This window comes from Nothoprocta perdicaria, unplaced genomic scaffold (assembly GCF_003342845.1).
Source record: "Nothoprocta perdicaria isolate Ctin4 unplaced genomic scaffold, notPer1 scaffold_3, whole genome shotgun sequence".
Classification (NCBI taxonomy): domain Eukaryota; kingdom Metazoa; phylum Chordata; class Aves; order Tinamiformes; family Tinamidae; genus Nothoprocta; species Nothoprocta perdicaria.
Window position 1 is genome coordinate 4,365,194 of NW_020455532.1, and position 23,954 is coordinate 4,389,147.

At 52.2% G+C, this 23,954-nt stretch overlaps 2 protein-coding genes and 1 long non-coding RNA gene across 5 annotated transcripts; 1 reads left to right on the plus strand and 2 right to left on the minus strand.

Moving 5' to 3' along the window:
- Positions 1–9,393: 9,393 nt before the first annotated feature.
- On the minus strand, positions 9,394–10,455 carry TP53RK (TP53 regulating kinase). The gene is made up of 2 exons (XM_026042016.1): positions 10,086–10,455; positions 9,394–10,008 (listed from the first exon to the last, which is right to left on the minus strand). Exons 1-2 carry the CDS (start codon positions 10,453–10,455, stop codon positions 9,530–9,532), a joined length of 849 nt encoding a protein of 282 aa, XP_025897801.1. The 3' UTR covers positions 9,394–9,529.
- Positions 10,456–12,301: 1,846 nt separating this feature from the next.
- On the plus strand, positions 12,302–18,110 carry SLC2A10 (solute carrier family 2 member 10). Its single transcript, XM_026042178.1, has 5 exons — positions 12,302–12,325; positions 14,278–15,633; positions 16,367–16,489; positions 17,054–17,189; positions 17,729–18,110. Exons 1-5 carry the CDS (start codon positions 12,322–12,324, stop codon positions 17,829–17,831), a joined length of 1,722 nt encoding a protein of 573 aa, XP_025897963.1. The 5' UTR covers positions 12,302–12,321; the 3' UTR covers positions 17,832–18,110.
- LOC112949732 lies at positions 18,005–19,909 on the minus strand. Of its 3 annotated transcripts, XR_003249869.1 has the most exons (5): positions 19,883–19,909; positions 19,679–19,743; positions 19,143–19,299; positions 18,965–19,046; positions 18,005–18,065 (listed from the first exon to the last, which is right to left on the minus strand). It is a non-coding gene; the product is annotated as an uncharacterized LOC112949732 (long non-coding RNA). The 3 variants fall into 3 exon arrangements; XR_003249870.1 differs by lacking the exon at positions 19,883–19,909 and having other exon boundaries at positions 19,143–19,285; positions 19,679–19,814; XR_003249868.1 differs by lacking the exon at positions 19,883–19,909 and having other exon boundaries at positions 19,679–19,814.
- Positions 19,910–23,954: the final 4,045 nt, after the last annotated feature.

The following is a 23,954-nucleotide window of genomic DNA, read 5'->3' on the forward strand; positions in this document are numbered from 1 at the left end:
CATCACCTGTTGCTCCATAATGAAATAGCTTGGAAGTGGTCTGTAGCCTTTGCTTTCGTGCAAGTAATGTCATTTTTCTTCACTCTTAAGTCTCCTTGTTCTAGTAAGGAGGATTCATCACTTCCAAGTTAATTTTGAACTGGTCTATGTCCACTCAGAAAGGCAATTCTGTTTTTTTGAAGTCATTGGGCCCTATTTGCCTGCGCAAAGCTCCTTTTAGCAGATTTGGCTGCCTCAGCTGTTACCAAGCCAAGAGGCTGTAGACATTGAGTTCATTAGAAGCTGTTGGAACAAGCTCTTTGCACAGCTCATTGAAAGTGCCCCCCATGTCCCTTCCTGCAGAACAGTTCTTCCAACCCGCTCCGGCCCTGCCAGAGCTCTTTGCAATCATTCACAGCTCTCCCAAGTAGGCACTTCCTCTCACAGGTCAAATGTTCAACCATTTCAGCAACAACCAGAGTGGAAGGTGACACACAGACCCTTCTGCAAAGAACTGATTGCAGGGAAGCAGCACCACACTGAACGTCTCACTGTGCTTTTACGTGACGGACACAGCTCTGTTCCAGTCTTGGGCAGCACACCCTGAGGTCTAAGCAAAAGCATCCACAGAGCAGAAATTTCGTTTCTCTATTTAAGAGAAGGAAGATCACAGATAAAACTACTTATGCAAGTCTCTTCTGGGATTGCAACCTAAAAAAAGTGACAAATAAAAACAAGAGGCAGCATTAAAACATCTACACTAGGGCCTGTCATGGTTGTCCACCTGCATAGGGCCAGGGATGAAGTTCTGCATGGGTACCTGGAAAACAACCATTGATGACGACCTTGCAGGTTTGGATGCTGCAGTTTAGCAGCAATAAGCAAGGCCAGATTTGACATATGATTTTTCTTAAAGGATTTTGTCTCCAGGGAAAAATCACCTAAGTGCAAGTTCACTRGGAAACTCATTGCACGCAGTGTTTTGCAGAGAAGCCCTTCTCACTTCTTGTTCTGTGTTAAACTAATTTTTAGATCACAATCTCTTGGTCTCCAAACCCAGCTGAAATGCTGCCCTCAAAGCCAAAGCACAGATGGCTCTTTAGGGCTCTGGTCCCCTGAGACATTAAAATTGCTGAGCATCGAGGTGGGAACAAGGACAATTGAAAATAAGTTGATATCAGAGAAAACAACTGAAACATGAATTCTAGAATCATTACGGTTAGAAAAAGTCCAATTGTAACTTGGTTACAATCTCTTATAACCAAGCAATCCAAACTGTTTTCCTGGAGAAGAGAAATTTTCCTGAGAAGGTAATCGCCAATATGATGTGGGCACAGATCYTCCCAAGCAGGAAAGCAGAGCAGAGACACCTTTAAGAAACACTCTTGAGGAAAAGCCCATGCTGACACTAGCAAGGGTGTCTAGAGAGACCTTGCTGCTTCTCTTATTCTATGGGTGCAACACCCTGCAAGGTAACACAGATGTTCCAGGTGTGTGAAAAATTCGTATCAGAGATCTTGCTAAAAGAGCTCCACCAAGGAGCTGCCCCTGCCACCTGCACGCTCTCCACGGAGGCCTTCCTGGACCAGCCCGAGTAACAACAGCCATGGGCCAGGAGGCTGGAGGCCATCCGAGATGGAACTTGCCGACTATCTGCAGCAGCCCAGGACCAGGGGAGGCTGGACTYGAGGCCCGTGTTTGGCTAAGCCTCTTCACTCAGCAGCCCAGCGGAGGGCACACGTTTCCCACCGCGTGCTGGGAGAGCTTCCAAACAGCGGCCACGCAAGGTTCCCCACCTGCTGCGGCTTCGCCTGTTCCCCTCTCTTTGTGTTTTCACATTGCTGCTAAGTGCGTAATCTGTTCCCTTCCTTTCCTCAGAGCCCCCCGCAGCTCAAGCTGCGGAGAGCAGGGCAGAGCACAGCGCTAGGCTTCAGAAGTTAACCCTAACCCCATGCTGATGCAGCAGCAAATTTCCCTTCTTGCTCCACAAGCGAGGGATGAGTTGATGTTGAAACAGTAGATGACTCGTTGGCCTCTGAACATGAACTGATACAACTTTCTGATAGTAACTGACAGCTGCAGGCTCACCCAGAGCTCAGTTTTGGGAGAATGCAGTGCGACTGCAGCCTAGAGTTTCGTCAAGCCCACAAACACTGCCATGGTTAACAGCAGCCTTGCGATCATCAAAGCATCAGTGCTTTGACAGCAACCAGCTCAGGTAACGCTCAGCTTGCTGTTAGCTCTAATGCATTTAGAGCTTATAGAAAATGAAGAACTCACTAATGCAGGCAGGCAGGCAGCAATTCCCTTCAGTAGTTTTGCTGGTCGCCTCGTCCCTGGCCCGCAGCTGCCTTGCTGTCCTTGACCTTTTCAGGTGTAAATGTCCCCCTGTGAAGTTCCACCTTTGCATCACACATTTTTCCTTAATAAAAACCTGCTGAGCAGACCGGGCGGTCTCTGAAGCCCTCTGAGCTTGTACACAAGGAACATGCTACCACACAGCGCTAAAGCACAGCTAGGGTCTGCTAGCRGCACAGCTCCAGCAGACATCTCTTCTGCATGCAAGATGAAAGCCCTCTCCGAGCACCCAARCCTCTATATCATGTGTAGCAGTATATGCTTCAACCAGAAGAAAAATGACATCCACAGCATGAGCCTGATCCAGGATGATTCTCATGTTTTGTCACAGTGTGATGACATTCGGGGGGAGCTCTGGGTCCAGCCCAGGCACAAGCGTGTGCTGAGCGCACAGCCTCTCCTCACTGACTACACAAGGGCCAAAATGAAGCAGAATAGCATTAAAAATCATTGAAGTCACTCACTCAGCTGTATCAAATGAAGTTACAAATTAGTAMAGTGAGCTGTTTACAAACCTGCAAAGGCACTAGGCACCTGCCAAGTAACTTGCTTTCCACACTTTGAGGGCAAGCATATGTATTCGTATTAAGTACTCAGCCAAGTAATGCAAAATAGGAAGAAAGGGAGATCACATCCAAAGAAAAAAATCTCTTTTAACATATTGTGTCATGAAATAAATCATTTTCTTTTGTTATTTTTTTTTAATTTGGAAGATTTATGTTAGGCTGGAATTGAAGCTTTCCCTGACAAGRAGGAGACAGGTAGAAGCAGATGCCACCTTCACATCCTTACAGCCTCTGAATCGTTCCATAATCACTAACTACTGAATGTCACTTATTTCTTGCTATAAACAAAGTCACTCTCAAATGGATCTGACTCAATGGAAGACTGAAACTCTGGCCAGCCTGAAGTCATTGACAAAGCCATCTCCCAGTGACTTTGTTGTCACATGTGTGCTGCATAACACACATCCCAACCCTCACACCCTCCTCAAGGCAGGTCACCCATTAATCCATAGCTATGGAACAGCTCAAGCTTCCCGCACGAGCCCCGCAGCTGCAGTAGCAGAGGTCCCACTGCCAAGCTCCCGCATCCCAAGGCGCCGTCCACCCCTCCCGTCCTACCGGGAGCGATGTCCCAGGGCAGCGCAGCTGCTCTGCGTTTCACAGGTGCCTTTAGCGCAGATCCCACCGCAACGTGGGCTCCATCCCTGTGGCTTTGACCTCTCCCAGCCCAGCACTGCTGTCCTCCTGGGCTGCTGCTTGCAGGGCAGCTGGAGGCGGCAGCTCTGCTGGACCTTGGGAGCAGGGTCTCCGGGACGTGCTTTGTGTCCCAGCTCTGCAAAGACCTTGCAGGGGGACCCAGACCATATTCCTGCTCTGCACTTCAGCTTCTCAGTTGGGAAGGGGAGCAAGAAGTGTGTGACCTCCTTTGACAAGGACTATGTACATGGTTAAGCTTCCTAGGAGTGCAAACAAAGTACTTAGTGTTGCTCCAACTGAGCCCCCAGTTCTTTAAACCTCCACAAGYGCCTGTGAGAGCAAACAAACTTCATGTTACCTTCTTTTCTCTAAAAACTACAGCAACCTGCTCTGATCGCACTGGCGGGAGCTGCAGAAGGGCAGTCCCCAGGTGTGGAGGAAGGACCTGGAGGAAGCTCTGAAGAACCGCGGGCTCCTGCAGCCCCCTCCGTGCCGAGCCGAGCGTTCCTGTYCCAGGAGACCCCCGCGGCTGCACAGCAAGCAGCTCCCTCTGCTCTGCAGCCCGTTGACCGCCCAGCAGCACACGKGGACACCCTCGAGAGCAGCCCAGTGACCCCAGCAAGGACCCAACTCGAGTGCAGCCACAGGCAGGTGGGACAGGGCCACGAGGAGCCCAGCCCGTGACCTGGCTCTGCAGCCCGCACCGCAGGTCTGCACCCGCACGGTGCCTGGCCACGCTCCCCTCGGTGGGAGACCCCGCCGGCCCCCTGRCCCCCTGGCCCGCCCTCGATGCCCTCCGTGGGGGCAGCTTCTGCGCGGCGCCCCCCGCCCGTGCCCTTCGTGTGGCCGCAGCCCCGGGGCCGGCGCGGTACCTTGGCGGGCAGGCTGAGCAGCACGGGCAGCAGCGCGAGCGGGGCGCCCAGCAGCACGAGCACCCGCCGCACGCTCCACACCTTCTTCACGAGCGCCCCCAGCGCCGCCATCGCCCCGGCCCCGGCCCGGCCCGGCGGGGCCGCCGCCGCCGCCGCTTTATGCCGCGGGGCCGGGCGCGCCCGCGGAGGGCAGGACAGCGCGGGCCGGGCCCCGAGCGCCGCCCCCCGCCCGGCCCCTGCCCGGCTACACGGCTCCCCGTCCGCTGCCCTGCTCCCCTGCGGCCACCCCCAGCCCGCTCTACTGCTCTCCTACCCCTCTATACCACCCCCTGCTTTCCTATCCCTCTATACCACCCCTTCCCGCTATATCGTCCACCCCCCTGCCCTCCACGCGGCCCCCTGCTACAGAACCGCCCACACCACCACCCCCTACCCTGCCACACGCCCTCTGCCCTCCGTGCTACCCCACCTGACCCCACCTGTCTGCTGTATTGCCCCCCATCCCTCTGCACCGCCCCCCTCTACCCTGCCCCGCCATCCTGCCTCCATCCCACTATGTGGTTCACTATTGCTATCCCATCCCCACTATTCCACCCCACCACTGCTGTAGTGCCCCCTGCCCCACTACACCACCCCCAGCCTCCCTATATGTGTGACACCCACCGTGGGAGCTGCTGGCACATGCAGACCCCCCCCCACAGTCCCTCCAGGGCCAGGGGGAACAAGCCAAAACAGGGCAAACCAGAGCCCAGCTCCAGAATGACTTTGGGGAGCCCCARGGAGGCCAGGGGCATAACAGGTTTTGCTGGAAGGGTTAAATGGGGCCTTGAGCATCGTGTGCCCTCACCGTGCAGTAGCACCTGGAGCCCTGCGCACCCCAGGGAGGTGTCCAGCCACAAATCGGGGGTGTCTTCTAACATCTGGACCTCTCCATGTTCCTCATGGCATCTCCAGCAGAACACATGTCTTGTCGCGGAGCACGTGCCTTGCAGCCCAAGCGGCTCCATGCTCCCGTCAGCTCCCGCTGCAGGGAAGGGTCAAAGGGAACTCTGCTCCTCTCTTCCATGTCTTCCCAATCGCAGCCGCTGCAGCCGGGGGGAGCAGCGGGGGCTCTGACAAACAGGCTCAAGGACTCCAGCATCACAAGAGCTCATCCAGGCTGAGCACCAGGAGAGCACAGGCCATAAAAGAGCATCAAGTTATCCTGGGAACTCAGGCTCAAAGTACCTCATGTAAGTAGAGAGTGAGCACAAGGTATTGCTAGAAGGAAAAAAAAATCCCGTTTAAATATCTATTTTAGTTCTCATGCACTTCCTGCAACAGACAGAAATAATATACAAATGCACATTATAAAAAAAAATCAAAAGCATGAGAAAACAGGGAGTTGAGCTTGTTTCCATCAGCTGAGCTTAGCTAGTGACTCAGATGCCTGTTGAGCTGTTTGCAGTGCCGCTTGAAACAGTTTTCTGCTTTAAACAGCAGCGAGGAGCAGCAAACAAAAGGCTGGTGATGCACATCGGGAGAGGGCCATGGGAAATACCCGCAAAGCAGGAGGCAGAGCCTTGGCTTGCACAAGCAAAAGCCCAAGAAATAAAGCAAGGAGCATATGACCCTGACTGGTCTTAATGTAACCTGGCATGGAGCAAATGCTGCAGCTAAGGAGGCTTCGACTGCCAGTCGAAGAGGCAGCACAAGTGCTGCCTGACTCCCGCTCCAGGCTTTGCTGCTGGTCGGAACAGCATCTCCTCCATTGCCCCGATGCTGATCCCAGCAAGGATCTCAGCCCGTACCGGTGGCTGAGATCCCAGCAAGGATCTCAGCCCGTACCGGTGGCTGCAGGGAGGCCAGCAAGCAGCAGATCTGCTCTATTGCCCGATCGAGCAGGAGAAGGGGTAAGGAAGGGAGGAGGCAGCCAAGGGGGCTGGATTTTCCCCTTGCTGCGGGGCTGCTGGTGAGGTCAGCACCTTTGGCTGGCAGCAGTTTGCAGCACCTCCCTGGAAAGCAACTTTGTGCACGAGCTGTTTGTGCAAAAGGGAGAGGTGCTGCACAGCACCCCGGGCACCGCTGGGGCACACGGGCTTCTGCTCGGCCAGGGAGAGGCTTTATCTGTTTGCAGGGGCCCTCACGTACTGCATGCCGGGCTACTAATGCGCTTTTATGAGTTTATTGCACTGCGCTGGTTTCCTATCAGCACTGATGGAAGAGGAGAGCTGTGGGAGGTTACCAATACTTTGCATCTTGAAAAAATGGAAAACACCAATTTCCTGCAAAGATCAAGGCCTAGACTGGAAAAAAATTATGTTCAAGAAATAAACATCCATTTAAATTGTATGCACAATTTTTACATATATACACAGGAACTGCACACCCCCAAAGACACTGTCCAAAGTCATGGTAACATCATATCACTCTGAGAATCACTGATGATGGCCAAACACCAAACTTAAAAAATGCTAACTTAATCAATAAGCACTTCTCTGAAATCCTGACTCTGTAACTTCTAATGAAACTCCCCYATTTCCATTTCATTTGCTCTTCCCTCTTTATTTTACTCCTCTTTATGTAGCTTACCAGCACACACCTGCTGCTCACTGCTTTCTGGGTGGAATTAAGCACAGTACAAGAACAGGCTGTGCTGCAAGGTCMCTGCAAATGAACCTATTCACAACACACCTGAATTTGGTCCCTTGAGGCAGTAATCCTTAAAAGCAGGAATATCTGAGAAGTGAAAAAAGCAGCCAAGGGAGCACCTACCTGTCTGGCAGGCAGTGATAAGGGTTTGCTATTGCAAGAACATTTTTCCCAGCTGTTAAGATTTTCCTAGTGCTGGTGGCAATGGCAGGGGGACACCCAGTGGCTATGTACAATATCCGCAATTGCTGGTCACATTCCCTCCGATTCTCACTAGTATTGAGGAGATGGGCTGGAGTGTTTCAGTGTGTGCAAAGGCCAACATACCCTTTACAGCAGGGGAAAATCCCTTCCTAGTGAGCCAGGCCATCACCATCTCTCCTGACGTCCCACGGAGCTACAGCGACGAGGTACCTGCTCCCATGTCCTAAAAAGACAGTAATGGAGATTAAACTCAGCTAAGTTAACTTGGTCTCAAGATATATGGCCATGACTTCATTTACAAAGTCAACCCAAACTCTCAAAGAGTGTTGGTGGCTTGAAACCATGTTTGCAGCAGCATCACTCGAAGCCATAGTGAAAAGGCCTAGGCTGCAGAAGAGGACAAATCGAACACGACACGGGACCAGCTCTGTTTCTGTGCAGAAAGCTTCACTTTGCTGGATATTCCCTTTCTGTGATCCTTCTGCCATCGTACAGCATTTGTTCCACATGCACTACAGCAGTTTACATAAAACCAACTTGCTGATGAAGAGGAAATATCAACTGGCTGTTATACAGCTGTGTAAAAATAAGTTATGTAATGAGGAATTTTGTCATGTAACAAACAAAAGGGAAATGTTTCGTTTTCCCACCRTCAGTGATGTTCTGCTTGGTCCTGACACCAAAGAGAAGGTTTCAGGAGAGGCCAGTGCCGGGGCTGCAGCTCGAACGCCTGCCACCCCTGCACACAACATCGCRCTGGCTGTAAAACCCCGCAGTGRCGGYGCTGCTGCTGCGGCTGCTGCTCTGCGGGCCCGAATGGAGAGCGGCCAAAGGCTGCRTTCTGATAAACACAACGATGGTTGGAAACAAGCGCCTTCAAAGCACTCTACAAACAAAACTTAATCCCGGTGTCACCGGGAGGCAGTTAGGGAAGTGTTTGTGCAGGTGGGGGACGTGGGGCCCGCGYGCTGCTCCTCTCCGCGGGGCTCAGGCCTGGCCTCCTTGGCTCACGGGCAGCGGCTCGCGGCCTGCCCGTCCCCTCGGGAGCCCTGCAAGGGGGTGGCTGCTCCTCGGGCAGCAGGACGGTGCAGGAGCGCGACCCTGTGAGCTCTCCGAGGAGGATGGGAGCGGTCTCCAGCATCAGCCATCAGTATGTGCTGTGGTGGCAGAACCACCACCCTCCAGCTCGCAAGGAACACAACTTGGCAAGAGGGCTGGCATCTTCAAAGCCTCCACACCCGCAGGGATCTGCCTCTTACCTGCTGCCTCTGCACTTTCCACTGCCCCCTGAACAGGGTCCTGTAGAAACAGCAATAGGAAAGGAAAAAAACCACTCATGAGAGGTGTTTTTCAGAACCCTCCCCAYGTGGCAGCAAAGCTGTTGCTGGGCCGGTGGAACCCGGGCCCCACGCTGGGGTCGGGCACTCGCCCAGGGCGGCTCCTCTGGCAAGGAGGTGAATGCGCGCGGGGCACGGCAGCCGGCGCGCTAGGACGCTTGCAYGGGCGGGCGCGAACCCGCGGGCTCGCGGCTGCTGGGCGGCAGCGCTGCACRGGCGCCACCGCCTCATCACAGCCCGGGCTGCCGGCTGGGCGGGATGGGGCGGCCGCGGCGCTGCTCACCGAGCGGCACGGAGCAGGGAGAGAGGAGGGAGAGAAAAGGAGAGAGTGAGGAGAGCGAGAAAAGGAGGGAGCAGAGAGACAGAAAGGGGAGTGAGGAGAGAGGATGAGGAAATGAGGGGATAGAGAGAGCAAGGAAAGGAGGAGAGAGAAGAGAGCGAGAGCTGGAGAGCGAGAGCAAGAAGAGGAGAGAAGAGAAAGAAAGATGGAGCAGAGCATGACAGAGAAAGCTGTTTCAGCAGTCTGCTCCTTCCATTTGCCTGCTTTGCTCCTAGAGCCCTGCTCTGCCCATGCTCATTTCGCACTAGGTAGCATCAAGGTGCAGTCCACAGCCTAGAGGTCATTCACTATGATTCCACCTACACAACAGTGGGCCAGCAGAACGGCATTGCAAGATACTTTACATTAAAAAAAAAAAAAAAAAGCAGCATTTAGGAAAGTAACCTTTAGCTGTTTGTTTCTAGCCTGAGCTCTCATCTTTCATTAATACTTTTGTTACTGTCTGACTGTGTTAAGAAACTACGCAAAGATTACCACTATGTGTAGTAAATTTATTTAAGACACAGCATTACCAAAATAGCCATYTATGGAGTAAAACCAAACCGAAGTATAAATAAACATGTTTGCAGAACCTAATCAGTAAYACTTCTCCATCACCGCTCTCTCCTAGCCAACCATGGATCTCTTCCTACCCCGAAGCCGCACTTCATCCAGCTTTTTGATAACAGGACCAGACTTTTTTGATGTAGCTGCATAGGTCTTCAGCAGAGTCTCAAAAACAGTTTCCACTCCAGCATGAACACTAAGAAAGGCCTTTTCCAGCACATACAGGTCAACTCCCTTATCCTCAGCAAGGCCTGACACAAAGCTGAGCCCAAAGTCTATCAGCACCAAGTCCAGCTTCTCCACGGGCGGCCGCAGGAGGACATTGGCCGTGGTGAGGTCGCCGTGGATGAGGTCTTCGTCGTGCAGCCTGGCCAGCAGCGCGCCCAGCTTCTTGCTGAGGGGCAGGAGGCTGCCGGCGTCGCCTCCGCGCCGCTGCACGCTCTCAATGTGGTCCTGCACCGCCACGGCGCCCGCGATGTCCTCCAGGTAGATGCAGTTGGTGACGTGGTCCACGAAGTAGACGGCGGGCGCGGGAATCCCTGGTGGGGAAGAGAGCAGAGGGCGGTGAGCGCCGGTCGGCGGCCGTGGCGGCCGCGGGCGCTGGGGCTGAGCGCACCTGCCCGGCGGCAGCGCAGCAGCGCGCGCGCCTCCTGCGCCGTCCGCCGCCGGCTCAGCCGCTCCTCCAGCGCCGGGTGCCGGTAGCGCTTGGGCACGCGCAGCTTGGCCACGGCCTCGCGGCCCAGAAAGCGCCCGCGGAACACGCAGGCCTCGGCGCCCTGCTGCACCAGCTGCAGCCCCGGCAGCGGCGGCGGCACCACCTCGGCCTCCAGCTCGGCCTCGGCCCCGACCTCGGCTTTGGTCTCGGCCCCGACCTCGGCTTTGGTCTCGGCCCCGGCCCCGACCTCGGCTTTGGTCTCGGCCCCGGCCCCAGGCGCTGCCGCCTCCGCCACTACCGGCCCCACGCCGCCCGCCACCGCCGCCGCCATGACGGCGCCCGTGCGCGCCCGCCGCACTGCGCACGCGCCGCGCCGCCTCCTCGGCAGCCTCCGGAGGCGGCCGGCGGAAACAGCCGAACATTTCCCCTCCTGTACCGCGGCTGGCGGAAACAGCCGAACATTCCCCCGCCTATACCGCGGCTGGCGGAAACAGCCGAACATTTCCCCTCCTGTATCGCGGCCGGCGGAAACAGCCGAACATTCCCCCGCCTATACCGCGGCCGGCGGAAACAGCCGAACATTCCCCCGCCTATACCGCGGCTGGCGGAAACAGCCGAACATTTCCCCTCCTGTACCGCGGCCGGCGGAAACAGCCGAACATTCCCCCGCCTGTACCGCGGCCAGAGCCCCGCTATAGCGCGCGCCGCCGGTACCGCCCGCGCCGCCCCCGCTATAGCGCGCCCTCGTGCGGGACGCCCCGCGCCAGAGCGGCCCCCGGCGGTAGAAAGAGGCATCGGCGCCAGTGCCCGTAGRTAACTCCTGGTCGTGGCCCTGGGACCTGCCAAACGTCCCTTGCGTCTGTGTTTTCCTGCCTGCAGCGTTTGTTTCTCTTTTGCGTTATTTATGTTTTGTTAACGCGTTCCTTCCAGCCACCTTGTCGTGCACCCGGTGGGATCCTGCTCGGCAAATATTGGTCCAGTCCCAGGAACAACTCCCAAAGAACATTCCCAAGCCTTCGGCAGCATGGAAATCATCCCGCCCTGTCATCTCAGGGGGGAGCATGCGACAGCCCCAAGCCTGGGCAGAGAAACAGGCCCCGGGGACAAGCAGACAGCATCGAGCACCCCAGCAGCAGAGGCGCCTTTTCCCTTGGGGGGCAGGTTTCCGCAGCCCCCTCGCGCCCACATGTGCAACCCCTGAGTGAGTGTGCCYGGGTGCCTCCCATGGCTTCATCATTTTGGCGACCACAGCAGTCRTCCCTCACACTAGCCAAAATCATCCTCCCGAGTCTCTCTGAAATGCAAAAGCAAATACTCTTGCTTTATTTTTTCTCCATCTATTTATTTATTTAACTGTTAGCTCCCTTCTGATGCCATTTACTCTTTTCCCCTTCAAATTTCCCTTTTCTTTTTCCCTTCAAATGCCGAAGAAGTCCCTGGGAGCCAGCGGAGCTGGTCCTAATGTTACATCTATCTTGCATCTACATGCAAAAATAACTAGTCTTTAAATATTTCTCCTAAATTGTCTACTCAGTTAAGATGCAGAATAAATGCTGGAAAGCTCTTTTACCAGTATCATGCATTCTCTTTGACCCAATGCATTTATTTGGGGGCTTTATTTTTTTCTGCCCCAGAGGGCTGTGTGGGCTGTGCCGCCGCAGGGGTGACTCCGCACCAGTGAAGCAGAGTTCCAGCTCTGCCGTGCGGCTCCTTTCCAGGCTTGAAATGACCCCTCTTTCCCTAGCAGCCCTTCTTTGCCGAACCACCAAAAGCCTGTCACGAGCTGCCAGTCCCTGGAGAGCTTCCTGGCTGGTTTCTGGTGCAGAGGAATAAAACTCTGCCTAAAGAGTGTCCGTGTACAGCAGGGAGAGGCGATTCCCACCCCCAGCTAAAGTCACGACGGCAGAGACATGGCATAGAGCTGCCCCGCCGGCCGCTGCCGCCGCGCCCGTGGAGCCGCCGGGAACGTTCCCGCGTTCCAGCGTTCGGATGAGTTTGGGCCACCCTGGGCATCTGCCCGGCGGCTGCGGGGGCAGCGGGAGGCGCCCGGCCGCGCGGGGCCCCGGGGCGGAGCGGAGCGGAGCGGGCCGGGCCGCGATGGGGCGGGCAGAGCCGGGCCCCCCTCCGCCCCGCAGCGACGTGGCGCCGGCCGGACCCCGCGCAGCCCCGCGCAGCCCCGCCGCAGCCCCGCCGCGCCATGGGTGAGTGCCGGCCCCGCGCGGCAGCTCCCGAGCCCGGCCCCGGGGGCCGCGGGACCCCGGGCGGCCCGGGGCGAGGCGGCGGGACCCCGGCGGGAGGCGGCCAGGCTGGGAGCGGGCGGGACGAGCCCGGCAAGAGTCGGAACTTCTCACCGAAACTTTTCCTGCAGGCGCAGAATGGCGCTCGCTCGCGCTCTTTCCTTCTCCCTTTTTTCCCTAGTAYTTCCAGCAGCAAGCGTTAGGAGACAAGTAATTTCCTGTGACACAGCCCTTAAGGCGATTCCAGAAGCATGAAGAGGGAAGAGAGAGGGCTGCAGCCAGGAGAACAGCAGACCAAGAGGACCAGGAGCCGCAGGTTTTGCTAAAGGAGATGGTGTTGGCATGTAAAGTCTTTGGCAGCTCAGAGGCTRGCCCCGTCACTGCACTGTCCCGAACCTTGGCCCTATGGTCACATTTTGTCATGGGCAAAATCCCTGTCCCGACTCCCTAGGAGACTCTCCAAACTTTCCAGCCTCATACAAAGGTCTGAAAAATCCCTGCTTTTCCTGAAAGCATCAGAATTAGTCCTATACAAACCTGGATTTTAATCAAAGTTCATAAAGTTAGCACAAAATATATCAAAATCCAATCGAACCAGTTCTGGTATTTTCACCAGGGCCATACACATCTGAGTTTGTGATGGCCTGCCCATTTTATGCAAAGCCTTTTATTTTCACCAAGCAAATATTGTTGCTAATTATCTGCCTGCTGTGTGCACAAAAAGTGATAAGAGCAGAGCAGGCAGCCACACAGAGCATGGGTGGTGGTGGTGGGATTGGCAGGTAGCCTGGATGGCATGAGTAACAACCGAAACACAGAGCTGCAGATCAAATACAAATACAAATGTAGCCATCACTGGGAAATAACCTCTGCTGCTAGCCACGATTAAATGCTGAATAGAGACACTTCCTTTTAAACACAGCTTGTGAGGGAAAAAAGCTCTTAGCCTTGACTGAAGAAAACTTTCCATCTCTGGTAGTTGTGTCTACATTCTTTCCATATACAGTGCACTGAAATTGTATTTCTGATTAAACAAAACTTGTGCGAGATTACCAATACCATCACGTGCTRTAAACCAGCATTTTACAGCAAAAGCATCTAAGCTAACACATTTTACCTCCAAAATTCAATGGGGGCAGGAGGTCACTGTTACTGCCTCCAGGGTTTCCAGTCCCCTTTGGCCATGGGGTGCTTGATTTGCTCCCACCTGCAGTGAGCATCTCCCAGCAGCCTGCTGAGCTGCATGACTAACACGTTGCTCACCACGGTTCCCCTTTCATCCTCTCCCCAGGGTGAGGAGCACGTGCATCAAGCACCTTGTTTTTGCAGGCTTGCTTGGGGTGGATTGGTTGGCTTGCTTTGCTTTTGCTGTTGTTTCTTATTTTATCTAAACTGACATACTTACTGATGTTGCGTACTCGGCTCTGTGGGAAGGACAAGGTCAAAGAAATGCTGCTTGTACTTGTAGCAGGCAACAGTGAGGTTTTTGGCTCGTGGTGAAGTTCATCCCATAGCTGTGGATCAGCTTCAAGGAAGCTGTGCCTGGCTTRGGGGCCCTAGGTGCTGAGTGCCACACAGGGAGGAAGAAATCACGACCATTCCCACAAATACTGAAAATGTAAGAAAAGCCCCGAGTACAGTGCCACGCGCCAGAGGAATTGTGGTAGTATTTCTGTAGTAAATGCTTCATAGCACCAAAAATTAAGTCCAGAAGCATCTCTTCTCCCAAAGAGGTTGGTGAGTGAGAACTGCRAAATTGTGCAAATGTCTGCAGTGCCTCTCCATATATCGTGATGATACTGGGACAGTTTGACCTTGTGATAGGCCAGAATATCTTCCTTTCCAGTTTGTGCATGCTGACAGCTTTCCTGCAAGAGCCAGAACATTGAACTTGGCATTGCTTGCTTCTTTTCCAGGTCGTGCACTGCTGGTCCTCCTCTTATCTGCAGCAGTCTCTCTTCTGGGCGGGTTGATATTTGGATACGAGTTTGGGATCATCTCTGGTGCTCTATTGCAGTTGCAAATAGACTTTCACCTCAGCTGCTTCAAGCAGGAAGTTCTTGTGAGCTCCCTACTCATTGGAGCTCTCCTTGCCTCTCTGGTTGGGGGGATCCTCATTGACCGCCATGGAAGGAGGAGAGCAATCCTGGTCAGCAACTTGGTACTGTTGTTGGGCAGCCTTATTCTGACACTGGCAAGATCTTTTATTGGGCTGGTCATTGGGCGCATGACCGTGGGCTTTGCAATCTCTGTCTCATCCATGGCCTGCTGCATCTACGTCTCAGAAATGGTGGCTGCTCATCAACGAGGACTGCTGGTGTCTCTCTACGAAGCAGGCGTCACTGTAGGCATCTTACTCTCATATGCTCTGAATTACATCTTTGCAGATGTGGCTGAGGGATGGAGGTACATGTTTGGACTGGCCATTGCCCCAGCTGCCATGCAGTTCCTGAGTATCCTCTTTCTCCCTGTGAATCCTGTTAAATTAAATACTTGGGACTCAGACTCCCAGAAGGGTTTCATTCAACTGCAGACCACGGAAGACAGAGAGGCAGAAAAGCAGGAGTCGTATAAAGAGAAGCATTACTCTTTTCTTGACCTTTTCAGGACCAGAGACAACATGAGAAGCCGGACTTTGGTAGGCCTGGGCCTGGTGCTCTTCCAGCAATTCACTGGGCAGCCCAACGTCCTGGGCTACGCTTCCAAAATCTTCCACTCAGTGGGATTCCAGAGCAACTCTTCTGCGATCCTGGCCTCCGTGGGGCTGGGGGCRATCAAGGTGGTTGCCACGCTTGTTGCAATGGCGTTTGCAGACAAGGCTGGGAGGAGAGCGTTGCTCATTGCTGGCTGTGTTGTGATGGCAATTTCGGTCTCCATCATTGGTCTCATGAGCCGCTCCTCTCCTCTGGCCGTGACCAGGGACTGTGAGGCAGCCACAGACCCCAATGCCTCCCACAGCTACACACAACATCTCCTGACACCAGCATCTTCCCATACCCCTGTGTCACCCTTCCCACTCGCTTCAGGGGTTGGCAGAAGCTGGGCAGGCCCTGGTTTTGCTGCTGCAAGGGGTGCCCAAAGCAGAGCTGTTGGTACAGACTCTTCCCACCTTCATAAAATGGACTTGATAGGTCACTCTGAAAAAGAGACAGTGGAAAGCACAGAGTCTCCCATCGGTGGAGGTCCCTTTACAGAACATATGGTTTTAAACTGGATTACACTGCTGAGCATGATGGCTTTCGTGAGCGCCTTCTCAATTGGATTTGGACCGAGTAAGTATGGCACTTATATATCCCCGTATTAACTCTGAGAATAACACTGGAGTTGGTACTTAGTCCTCTTGAAAAACAGTGGTTGCATGTCTCTTTACTGAGCAGCTGGGCATTTAGAAACTAAAACAACAACAACAAAACCRCAGCCCTCTGCCTGCTGAATGATTTCCTAGGAGTCCAGCTCTGTCAGCTGAGGTTGGTGTGGCAGAAGGACAACATTCCCTTCCACACAACCACTATCCTAGCAATGACTTTTTCCTCTCACACTCACTGCAAAATCAGAGTATCTCATGAGCACTTCCTAATCTTGTTCCTTCYTGAAAGTTTCTCACTACCAGTTTGTTTTCTTCCAAAGTTATTATTCATTTATTTCATATTATTCATTCATTCACTCCTTTCTCACTTCCTTACAAAAAGCATGTCCAGAAACCAAGTTTGATTTCTTAAATCATTTCCATCTACCTAGTGACCAGCTCCCCTGCCTTACTGTTTGCTCACTGAACCTGTATCTCTGCATTTTTATACCCTTCCTCCCCAGAGTGCTGCAGGCAGAAGTTTTAAAGTGCTTGGCTCTAACCTCATGCTAAGATCTGTGAATGTTCTGTCACCAACAGCACTGGGTGCTGGGTGAACCCAGCATTTATCGCTCTGTAACCACCTTCACTCAAAAACTTGTTCACCTATTCCCAAATAATTTGCTCAAACTATACGACTGTCTTTGTAATCTCTGCAGTGACCTGGCTGGTCCTCAGTGAAATCTACCCTGCTGGAATAAGAGGAAGAGCCTTTGCCTTCTGCAACAGCTTTAACTGGGCTGCTAATTTACTGATCAGTCTGTCATTCTTGGACCTTATTGGTAAGTGTGCCCCCATCCCTCCCTTTCCCACAGACAGATCTGTGAAGGTGGTCACCATAAGCTGTCTGGATATTAGGTGCATTTTGAGCCATGAGGTCTTGGCATTGAAATAGATGTAACCTGTTTATGGGGAACTGATGCCTCTGAGAGAAGATTTACAAGACAAAACAGGCAGTGTCCACCTGCCACCAGCAGAAACTATTCTGAGCACCACTGTGCCATGCTTCATAAGAACATGTGCCGTACTATGTTACTGCAATATCAGGAGATCATTGAGTTTGTGGTTTTAATACCCTTCTGGCTGCCAGAGCTCTCCTAATTGAGGATTCAGCAGACTCTGCTGTGCCCTGGCTCTGCTGTTCTGAACTTGGGGTGTCAGATGTGTGAGCTGTCCTTMTCCCTAGCTGATTTCTGGTCCAGCCCTTGCCAATGAGCCCTTTTGAGGACTTCAAGATATCCCTACCAGATACCAGTGACTACTTTGCAGTAAGAGACTAGTTTCCTTCCTGTCCATGATGTAACTTGCCTCTCATGAACTCATCACACACTTGAATTTCTCTGCAGATGCCATTGGTTTCTCTTGGATGTTCCTTCTCTATGGACTGATAGGAGTGCTGGCTGTTGTATTCATTTACCTTTTTGTTCCGGAAACGAAGGGGCAGTCCTTAGAAGAGATAGACCAGCAATTCTCACGAAAACGGTATGTGTACACAGTTGTGCCAAAACAGTCATGGGTGATTCTTCCCATTGAACCTCTGCAGCTTCTAGAATACCTGTCCCAGGATCCCATTTGTACCTGAAGTCTGTACCACCACACAGTCCAGGCCTACACTGCTTGGCCTGTTGTATGAGTCTGGTTGATGCTACTACAAATGTTTCAGGTTCACATCTGGGTGTGAAGTGCAGCAYGTGCTCAGTGGCACAATCCATTAGACAGGCTCATTGTCCTGGGCCCTACTGCCATGCTACTGAAGGGCACTAATGACAATCAAGGGAGGAAGAAGTGCAAGAAACAGAGGTTTGTGGGTCAGGAGTGGACAGAGGGAACAGAAGGGAACAAATGAGGAAGACTTGTCATTTCCCCTCCTTAGAGTAGTCTTACTGGCAAGAAGCAGGAGCATTGCATGGGAATGGGGTTGATGGCAGGGGGAGATCTAACACCTGCAGTTCATCCAGGCCTGTCCCATTCCTTGCTGCGAGTAGGAGGTGCTTCAGCTGACTATAGTCCTTGCCCAGCAGGTTGTGGAAAGAAAACATGTTTCAACGAAGACACGGAAGGGCAAGCTGCACACAGGCTCAGTACCGGCGTGTGGAACACCCCAACAGCACAAGAGACCGCTGACATGCTGCCAGCACCATGCTAGGAAAGAAGCAGCCTCCGGGCCATTGGAAGATACTTCTTCAACAGCCTTCAGCTCAGAGACAGGCCTCTCTGCAGTGCCTTATACCTTGGGAGAGTAGCAGTCTCTGCATCCTTGGAGAATCCTGGTTGCAGGCAGGAAACATGTCCTTCATTTGATATCCTTTATTGTTCAAAGGACACCGTAGCGTAGGTCATCCATCATTTAAGAGACTACTGGTTTTGTATGTGGGAAATAAAGCACAACTGTGGCAGACAGCACTTTCCATACAAGTCATTTRTAAACAAAGTGTATTATTATCTAGTTCTCCAAAGTACTTGCTGTTTGGGAAAGGGGAAGATATTGTAGGAGGAATGTGTCAAACATCAGTGTCATCRCCCTTTATAATTTTTATGTAGGAGCCTAGAGTTTGAATTTGTAGCTAATTCAGCTGAATACACATTTTTAGTGGGACAGACTGAGTACTAGGTCATACACTGCTATATTCCAAAGTGCAAAGGCCTAGCACCTTGCACATTTGATTACACAAGGCATAGGTCTACACAGATGTAGATCTTACATGCTTATTTGGCTACCTTTTAATTTTTTTTTTTTTTTTTAAATATTGAGAAGATTTTTTAGTCATGACCAGGTCTTGCATGCAGAAAAATACATGCAATATTCTGGTACCTACTGCACGTTTTCCACCTGTTACAATTGTAGATTCTTTGATGATTTTTTTAAGGACCTGCAACTTGTACTATGGCCACATATACGCTATTAAAAATAATAATACTCCACTAACACCACATATTTCTGAGAGCTTGAGAAGAAGGAAGTTGGCTTCTATTCTGCTGATGATCCAGCCTCGCCTCATCTGAGCCCAAAAAAGAGCCAGGTCCCAAAGGCATTCAGCTGAAAATGCCACTGARCAGCTCTTTGGAACCAACATTTATTTGCCACAACAGCCAATGCCCCTGTCTAAGAGAGGTCCATCCACAAAAGCACTACAAAATGCTCTCCTGCCTTTGGCTGCAATTCATTCCATGACTGTTCAGCAATTGCTCAAATCACTTTTCAGAATTGCTCATCTCATCCTGTTCCTGAGGGAGCAGCCCCAGCCTTCCTCACTCACCTCTGCCTCAGCTGGGAACAACACCAGGTTGCTTCAGTCAGCTCACGGATTGTAGATGCTGCCTCAAAGGATGCAGTGATGTCTGCAAGATATAAAATGGAGTGTTGTCTTCCCAAAGCTYTGAGCATTTTTCAAAGCCCATGAGTGCCGAGTTGGATTGTGGGAAGCATTGACTTACTGGGGAGAGGAGAAATGGTGCTGCCCCAGAAACAACACTCGCAGCCTCCCAATTCTGGCTGGGTCCTTCAGCCCCTGGTAATGGGGTCACATTCTCCTGCTGGGATCAGTTCCGATGCTCTTGCATGCACACATCTGTATGTGCTGCAGGAGGAATACTGTGAAAAAGCAGCAGACCTAAAGGACAGTTCTTTATAGGCTGTAACATTTTCCTGTCACTAGCAGCAAAGGTGTTAAGAAGTGCCATTCCTTGGCACTCCTTGCTGCCTTGCAAGGAATTTTGGGGTTAACCCCCGGTAGGAATGGTTGCAATCACTTATATCAGGCATCTCAATGAGGAGAACAAGCTGCACTGCCGACTGTCCCCACGAGGTGACACCCAGAGACCAGCAGAAGTCATTCTTCTTTGGCCTGGCTCTGGTTTGTTCTGAACCTAATGCTGCAAGTTTACCCTGGCCCTAAGTCTGTGACACACACACTCCATCTGGCACAGCACCCACAACCAAAACAGCAACCCACCTCATCCTTTAGACACACCTTCTGAATCAGAGAGATCCACTGTCCTGGAAAAGCAGGATGCAGACTCTTCCTCATCCTGTGTCCTTAGTTTTGGAGGAGCCCACAGGCAAGGGGGAAAAACGTGAATGCAGGTTCAGAGAAGCTAGTGCAGCATGTGTCAGGGTGCTGCCTTCACAGGGGAGCCCCACCACAGAGTRCCCACAGTTGAGGTATAACCATCACCTTGACTCCAGTCTATAACTCCTAACAGCTCCTCACAGGACACCCATCCCATGACCTCTTATAGGCAGGGCCAAGGGTAGCCTGCAGCTTTTTCTGTGCTGTGGAGGCTGATGAGGAGCAGGTGGCCCCCAAGGAGGAAGGTTGCAGCTGGGTTGGACTGGGCTGGTTGATGGAGGCAGTGAGCAGGGCTCTCAGGTTCAAAGGGGGATGATTTAGACCAGGGCCAATAAGCATGGCTGCAGATATTGCTGGGCTCTATGGGAGATGATATAGAAAGCTTTGTGTTAACTTGCTGTAGAGGAGACTTAACAAGAGTAAGGTAAAGGGCTGTCTTTCCTGCCTTTTCATGGAAACAGATGCTCTGAGCTTTACAGACAGGGCAAGTGAAGCTCATGAGCCAGGCAGAGGTCAGGTCACAGAGCACCCCACGTGTGGGCATGGAGATGTACTGGGCTTTGTTTTTGCCCTCGTGCCTCACTGAGTGCACAAAGCCAAAGGCCCAGGGAGAAGATGGAAGGAGAGCCTCAGGGACATGGAAAGCAGATCCCAGTCACTTCTGTAGTGCTCAGGTGCTGAGGGGGACACACACTCCAGGGAGGAAGCTCCAACCTCTCCAATGAGCCCATGGATCGGATGGAGTCCCACACCTTAATCCAGAGTTGGTGGCACTGAGAAAGGAGAGGTTKGTCATACAGGAGTGCTCAAATGAGAAGCCAGGGGAAAGTCAGCGGGTACAATAAGCCCAACTTGCAGCCCCAGTGAGGGGATAGAGCTGCAGTTAAAGACCTGGAGGACAGTRAATAGTGCTTTGCAATAGGGAAAGAAGGTGACTTTGACCACGTGTAACACTGCAGGCCGGCATGAACAGTGTGAAGCAACCAAGCAAAGGCAAAATCTATGGATTTTTACCTTTAAAACAGTTTTAACTTTACCAATACTGAAAACTTCAAACATATATGCTCATGCCAGGCATTCTCATTGTCCTATATGGTGCCAGCATGCAGGCATCTCTGTGCGATGCTGGAAGGGGAATAGTCAGAGGGATAAATGTTGCTACTGGCTGCAGCAGGGTGATGGAGCAGGACCTATGGGGCAAAAGRGGGGCCATGTGGGTAAAGGACTGTGCTGAGCAGAGCAGCAGCAAAAGAGCATCACTACAGAATCCTTGGGAATGGGAAATCCCGGGCTCCAACAGGAAAAATTCAGAGCCGAGACTCTGCTGCCAATTGCTGATCAGGATGAAGACAGTGATCAGAAAATATAAAATGAGATTAGAGAAGCTGAAATTTAGGTCAGGTGGTAGTAGTGAGAGATTTAAGCTGCCTATGTATAGATTGGCTCAGTGRTTCTTCAGGATGCAAAAGTATTTTTGTATACAATAAACAATAGTATCCCAGGACAGCCAGTTTATTAAAGCCTGCAGGAATAGCTGCTTTTCCAGTTTGGTCCACAGTGGTGCATGGGACCTGCTTCACAAGGTGTTTGTGGGAGAGCTGCTCTGTACTGGTGACCGCAATACAACCAGTTTAATGCTGTAGTGGGAGGGAGCACACCAAATAAATCCAGCATGCAGCTATGTAATTTCGAGAGAGGGAACTATGAAAAAATGAGGTGCTTAGTCAATAACAACAACAAAATGTCGAAAAGCAAGAAGTCTGCAAGCAGTCTGGAGGCGATTAAAAAAATATTCTATTAAAGCCCAAGTAAAACCTGTGCCACAGCTCAAAACCAAAATGTTCTGAAAAACAGCCTGTCTGGCTGAAAAGGAAGGTTGGGGAGGTATAATTTTAAAAAAAGCTTAAATAGTCAAGAGATTGAGAGAAAACGCTGAGGCTTTTGAGTTCCCCTAAATGTCATCTTCTATTGTGGGAGATGGAAATTTGTAGCAGTTGGATCATTGGTCTGAACCAGGGGGCATTTCTCTACTGATGGGGATACTGGAAATGGGCTGACAGGCCAAGCTGTGGGCGGGTGCCATTGGGAATCTTCTGGCTCCTTTCAGGTGGAGGCTGGGATGTGAAGAGGGGTCAATACCTTGGGTTAGGACAAGGGTTCAGCCCACAAGGACAAGGGACAGGAGAAGTTGCAATGGGGATGCCAGGGAAAGCTCCAGGCTCCCGTTGGAGGCTTGTGCCACAGGCCTGAGCCACAGCACAGGCCACTGAGGCCTCCTCAAGGCTTCTGAGGTCAGCAAAGTGGGCTGGAGGAGCCCCCAGACTACGTGAGCTGGTTTCCTCCACAACCATCTAGCTGGACAAACATGTCCCTTCTCTAAATTTGTGACCCTTTAGAGCAGAAACAGATTGTTTCTCTTTTCCCCTCCCCTGAGGCTTAGACCCTGCAAGACTAGAGGATACAGAAATGCTTGAGGCGGTGATAAATCTTCTTTAGTGGGCTTTTATTTCCTTTTCTTTCACAATATTTTCTTTAGTTTCCCAGCCAATTTTTTTTTTCCTAAGGAAAAATTTCTGACTTCCTTTGAGCCACAGCTCAACATCTGTCCACATCGAGGGCTGAAGTAACACACTGCTAAGGGGTTTTGATGTCAAGCCCAAAACCCCACCAGGGATTTAGGCAGCTTTCCCCTTTCCTCCCTCCTCCCCTTCAAAGGGGCTTTCATTTGCCCTTGCTAATTGTGCTGTCAGGCCTTTCTTCTCTCCCCGGCGGTGCAGACAGGCGTCCGCGCGGGCAGGTTTCGGTGACGGATGCTCCGCCACGAGGCGGGTTGTGCAGGCGAGAGCTGGGCCCTGCGTGCCCGGCCCGAGGAGCTGGACGGGTCTGGGCATCCCTGCGGGCGGGGGCTGGATTAGGCAGGGGCTTCCCGGTGGAGCTGCTAGCTAATAGCTGCCGGCTGGGGGAATTCCGCCAGGCCACCCGTGTGGAGCACTTGCTCATTGACGCGGGCAGGAAAGGATTAACCGAGCATTTATTGAGAGCCGGAATGGGGAAGTCTTACAAGRGATTTGGGTTGGAGAGCAGGACGTGGTCTTCATGAAGCTCAGAGTCCCCAGTGAGCACGACTGTGCTGGCATGGCGTGGGTTGCACCACGGGACAGCATAGATTTGGGGTGGACCAAGGCTCGTGTGGGTGACCACAAAGACTGATGTGTTCAGTGACCTACATGCAATCGTGAAACAGGATTTTGGAGCAAGACACAGTGTAAATCCACCYGCTAGGATGGGGTGACCTCAGCCTGACCTTAGACCATGCCCACAAGGAGGGACATCTCCCACCTTTGAGCTTCCTAACATCTCTGAAGGCATCAGGGACAAAACCAGAAGCAAGGCCAGTGGGATCTCTCCTTTCAGCTTCAACCTGCCCATGGTAACATGATTTGGGTGGCCAACTTACCAGAAAATACAGGGAACTGTTGCGCTCTCCGGTGAAAACACTTCTACAGTTCATAAGAGACACGTGAGGATGGGGGGTCCACATCCTCCTCATGCCTGTGAGAGCCACTAGCTCAGGGATTGCATCCTGCCTGGTCTCCGCTTGTGGGGATGCAGGGCTGGATGAAAGGAGCCAGGACACATGAAATATGATAACTGGAAAAAATATAAACCAGAAGATGGGCTGTTTAATGCACCACAGATCCAGCAAAACAACCAGAGCTGAACAAAAAACATTCCTCCTATTAGAACAAAGATACCGTCACGACCCAGGGAGAACCTGGGAGGAGAAATGTGTGTTGAAATGTGTTTTATTAGCTGTGTGTGGCTTGAGGCACTGCCTGGATCAGACCCCAACAGGGCAGGGGGCTGGACTTTCTCCTTGCACTGCCTGTCTTTCCTGCTCCTCTCTGAAGGTGCCTTCTGCAGCTCTGTTCAGGCTACCAGGTGCCTCTGAGCCCCATGGATGTTCTGAAGCTTATTAAATTAGCAGAAGGAGAATAGCCATCACTTTCAATTACAAGAGTAAAGCAATTCCTTCTCTAAGCACTTTAGACCCCACTAAAGGAGAATGCAGGGCAACAGTTTGTGTTTTTGCACTGCTCTTGCTGCCTGTGCTAAACTGACACTCTAAGGAGCAAGGAGAAGGCGGTGGCAGATGGAACCAAGACAGAAGCCTGGT

Bases quoted from the DNA above. Each gene is read 5' to 3' on its own strand.
- TP53RK (XM_026042016.1), bottom strand. From the start codon at position 10,455: ATGGCGGCGGCGGTGGCGGGCGGCGTGGGGCCGGTAGTGGCGGAGGCG. The intron at 10,009-10,085 runs GTGCGCTCAGCC...CTTCCCCACCAG, and splicing joins GCTGCGCTGCCGCCGGGCAG to GGATTCCCGCGCCCGCCGTC.